At 37.1% G+C, this 4,133-nt stretch overlaps 1 protein-coding gene across 1 annotated transcript in view; it reads right to left on the bottom strand.

The window, feature by feature from the left end:
- Window positions 1–885: 885 nt before the first annotated feature.
- LOC148946470 (uncharacterized) overlaps window positions 886–4,133 on the bottom strand; it is a 10,438-nt gene continuing 7,190 nt past the window's right edge. Inside the window, exon 2 of the mRNA XM_089097707.1 lies at window positions 886–1,601. Coding sequence (XP_088953833.1) covers window positions 886–1,601 — 716 coding nt within the window. The remainder of the gene's footprint in view (window positions 1,602–4,133) is intronic.

Here is a 4,133-nt window from a genome sequence, read left to right as displayed (position 1 = left end):
GGCGCGAATCTTTTCGAGATCTGGCTGCATTCTCGTGGAGATGATTATGTGTCCGAAGTAACTGACACTGGAGGCCAAAAATTCGCGCTTATTTTCGTAGAAACGGATACCCTTAGCTAGGGCACGTTCGAGTATCGCTGCCAGGCGCTCATCATGCTCTCCTCGCGTGGCACCGTAAACGATCATGTCATTAATGATGATGAAGAAACCCTCTAGGCCTTCAAAGGCATCTTCCGTCCTCCTCTGAAACTCATCTTGTACTGAGATGATTCCGAAAGGCATTCGCTTGAAACGATATATTTCGTATATTGTGCTGAATGTTGTGAGGTAAGACAAATCTTCGGAGAGTGGAATTGACCCGTAACTAGATCGGGTATCAAGTTTTGTGAATATTTTCGCTCCGTATAGGTTGGAGGTGACGTCGTTTAGAGTAGGAATGGGATAGTGGGGCCGTTTGATGGACTTGTTTAGGTTCAAAGACTCTATGCACAATCTTATGGTCCCATTCTTCTTCTCAAACAAAACCATCGAAATGACACACTCTTTTGGGGTAATGACCTTTTCGATAATCCTTAGATCTTCTAGGAGACTGAGTTCTTGTTTGAGTTTATCCTGCATGGCCGCGGGTACTCGTCTTGCTGGGTAGACAGTTGGAGTGGTATTGTCTTTTAGGTATATGTTGCATTCTCCTTCGAGTTTCCCGATTCTTTTAAACGCTTCTTTGTGCTTTTCCTTCAGGAATGGTACTCTTGAAGATGTTGAATTTACGTTCAGTACCAGTTTAATCAGGTCCAAATCAAGCTTTGAACGGTAGCCTATGATGGGGGCAGCTGAAGTTTCTACTACAAAGAATCGTTGCCTGCTGCTGAGGTTATCTTTGTAGCTTCATGATAATTTGCAGACTCCAGCTACAGGGATCCTTGCTCTACAGTAGCTGGTAAGATGCTGGCTTGTGGGTTTCACAGTAGGCTTTGGGGTGATGAGGTCAAAGTACTTCCTAGGAATGATATTGACCTGGGCCCCTATGTCAAGTTTGAACTGGACATGGAACTGATTGTTAATGATCAAGGGTATCACTGCTTCGTATTTGTTTTTGCTTTGTTCGATGGTGTACAGGAATATGATTTCATCACTGGAGTCTGCTTTGACAGTATATTCTTCGACTGAATTTACTGTCTTACTTTGACAAACTCGTGCGAAATGGTTGAGCTTTTTGCAGATGGAGCATGTCTTGTCCTTTGCTGGGCAGACATGGGAGAGGGAGTATGTTCCACAACAGAAGTAGCATGGTTTGCTCTTTGAGCCACTGGCTTCCTGTTTTTTTCTGCTGCTGTTCCGGTTTGGGTAGCGTGAGATGGCATCGATCTCTTGCTTTATGGGAATAGACTTAGTTCCATGGAATGTCTTAAGCTGTGCCTTGGTCACTTGGGTTCTGCACATAATGGTTCTGCACATAATGGTTGCTTTTTCAAGCGTAAGTTCATCACCTTCAGCCAGGAGCTTCTCACGTACGTTTTGGTTTAGTATTCCGCATACTATGCGATCGCGGACTTTTTCGTTTGGTTCTGAGTAAGAACATGGTTTCACTAATGTCTTGAGCTCTGTAATATATTTCTCTACACTTTCTGCCGCAGTTTAGTCTCGTTTTTGGAACAGATACCGTGCAAAAACTGTGTTCTTCTGTGGTGATGCATACGCCTTAAATTTCTCAAGGTACTGTTCAATTTTGTTCAGATTTTTAGATTGTAAGCATGTAAGGATTCAGTGTCCTAATAATTCGGGCCCAGAGTATTACAATTATAAACGTTATTTTAGTTTAGTTTTGTTGGCTTCATATGATACTAATTACAAGTTTAATTTTGTTGATGTTGGTGCTTATTGTAGTGAAAGTGCTGGAGGAATTTTTTCAAGGTCCGATTTTGGAAAAGGTCTGCAAAATGTGAATATTCACCTAACATCTTCTCTACCTTTGCCTGGGACACAAGACAATTTCCCTTATTTTTTTGTAGCAGATGAAGCTTTTCCCCTTAGTGAGCATATAACGAGAGCATTTCCTGGAAATAGATTGACTGAAGGTAAAAAAATATTCAATTACAGAATATCCTCTGCCCGAATACTGATTGAAAATACTTTTGGTATTCTTATTCAGCGATTTATAATTTTTAGAACAGAAATTATTAGTCAACCTGAAAAGGTTAAGCAACTTGTAATAGCTGCAGTGTGTCTTCATAGTTTTATAGTTTCATCAAGAAGAATTCCCCAAGAGACCCAAGAATTCCTTTATCCTAGAGATCCACACGTGTCAGGAAGATTTTCCGAAATGACAAGAGTGGGGAGCAACAAATCTTCAAGACATAACCAGGACCAGAGAAATAAACTCATGGAATATTTCTTGTCTGATGCTGGTTCAGTCCCATGGCAGCAAGAGAAAGTACTTCGTGGCTCCTTCTAATCACTGATGGTTTATAGTGTTTGATTAAATATTAATTACATAGTGTTTTTTGGGATTTTTTTGTTAATTTTTTTAATAGAGTTTCTTTAACTGTGTGTATCAAGTTAGTTCCAATACTACTGATATTTTTTTTTCTTTATGCTAGTTGAGGACGCAACTATGAAAATAAAAGAAGCCTGTACAAACCAGTGTTGACCTTAGGGGACTTTGTCTTATGGCTAAGAGAGCCTTTTTTGGTCATTTTTTTAGTTTTGAAGAACAGGAATTGAGAATTACGGAATAGCAAAGCTGCCTTCATTGTATCGGGAATACCTATTCATTCAAGATTAAATCAACCGTTATGAACTATATATTGTATTAAAAAGTCAGAAAAATAAAAAACAATGCAAAACAATCATAAACAGCTAAAAATCAATTTCACTATTCATAAGTAAATTCTAATATTGTTTGTAATATTTGAATCTGGCATCTTGTTTTTTTTTATTTTGGAACTCTAGCAAAATGGGGCTGGAGTGACAATAAAAACAGTTCATCCTTATCAAATTTATCTGGCCTTGTGCTCTTCCTTGCAAGCTTCTCCTTTAAATAGGTAGCAATAGACTCTTGAGTTGTTGATGCCTCAAATCTCTCTTCACTGGCCCTTCTCTTCTTTGAACTAGCTGGAGATTTTTGGAGATTCACAGGGCCACTAGATATATGAGGACTTTCTGAAAGAGTCAACACATCTCAACAATCTTAATAAAATCTGGTCAAAATCTAAATAAGAGTACAAAATCTCAAATTATACTTGGAAAATGCTGACATAGTAGGGCTTTTTTGAAAAAGCATATGTTTTTTCCAAATTAATCAATTCAAATTATCATATTGTTGTCAATGGTAGAATTGAATTGTCATTTATACGTATTAATCCACCACCCATTAATCAAAAACTAATTAGACAAGTATCTACAAAGTGACATCTTCTCAAGATTATATTGAAAAAGCTGAATTAGTTTGTTTTGGGATCCTTGCAAGAGAATATAGGTTTTCTTAATCTCTGGAGGTTAAACGAAGTACTTCCGATTACAGAAATTACCTACACTCAGAAAGTTTCTTGAGAAGTAAGAAATTAAGTACATGAATAGGTTACTTTACCCATTTGGCCACACATAGGCTACAGGTATAGAGGTGAAACATAAAGAAATTGATTTTTTGGGGGGAGGGGCAAACTCAAAATTCGGTATTAGGGGAAAGAGGGAAAACATTTTTTTCCAGTCCTTGCCAGTCTTCTAACAAAAATATTAAAAGATTTCAGGAAGAGGGAACCTCTGTAGATAATTTGTTGTAATGTTTTCTGAACCCATTCAATTTTACTATTTTATTCTCTTTTCAGAGTATTATATTCATTGGAGCAGGAATATTCTAATTGTGCTAGATGAAAACATGGAACATTAATTTCAATTTATTCTTTGGAGACCAGAATTTTTTTAGAGCTTCTGTCATTTTACAAGCACTTAAAAAACAATAAAAGAAATATACCATTGCAGGTATTACACATGCACAAATGCAATTAGAAACATGTTCAGCTTAATGCAAATAATATTAAACCAAAAAAGAATATATTTTATATTATTCTCTTAAAGACACAAGCCTGAGATTAAATTCTTCTAAGAGTGTGAATTTTTAGCAACTATTTTGTTAC

This window comes from Artemia sp. Qi Xiang Cuo, chromosome 12 (genome assembly GCF_049724085.1).
Source record: "Artemia sp. Qi Xiang Cuo chromosome 12, ASM4972408v1, whole genome shotgun sequence".
Classification (NCBI taxonomy): Eukaryota; Metazoa; Arthropoda; class Branchiopoda; order Anostraca; family Artemiidae; genus Artemia; species Artemia sp. Qi Xiang Cuo.
This window is presented reverse-complemented; position numbering and strand designations above follow the sequence as displayed.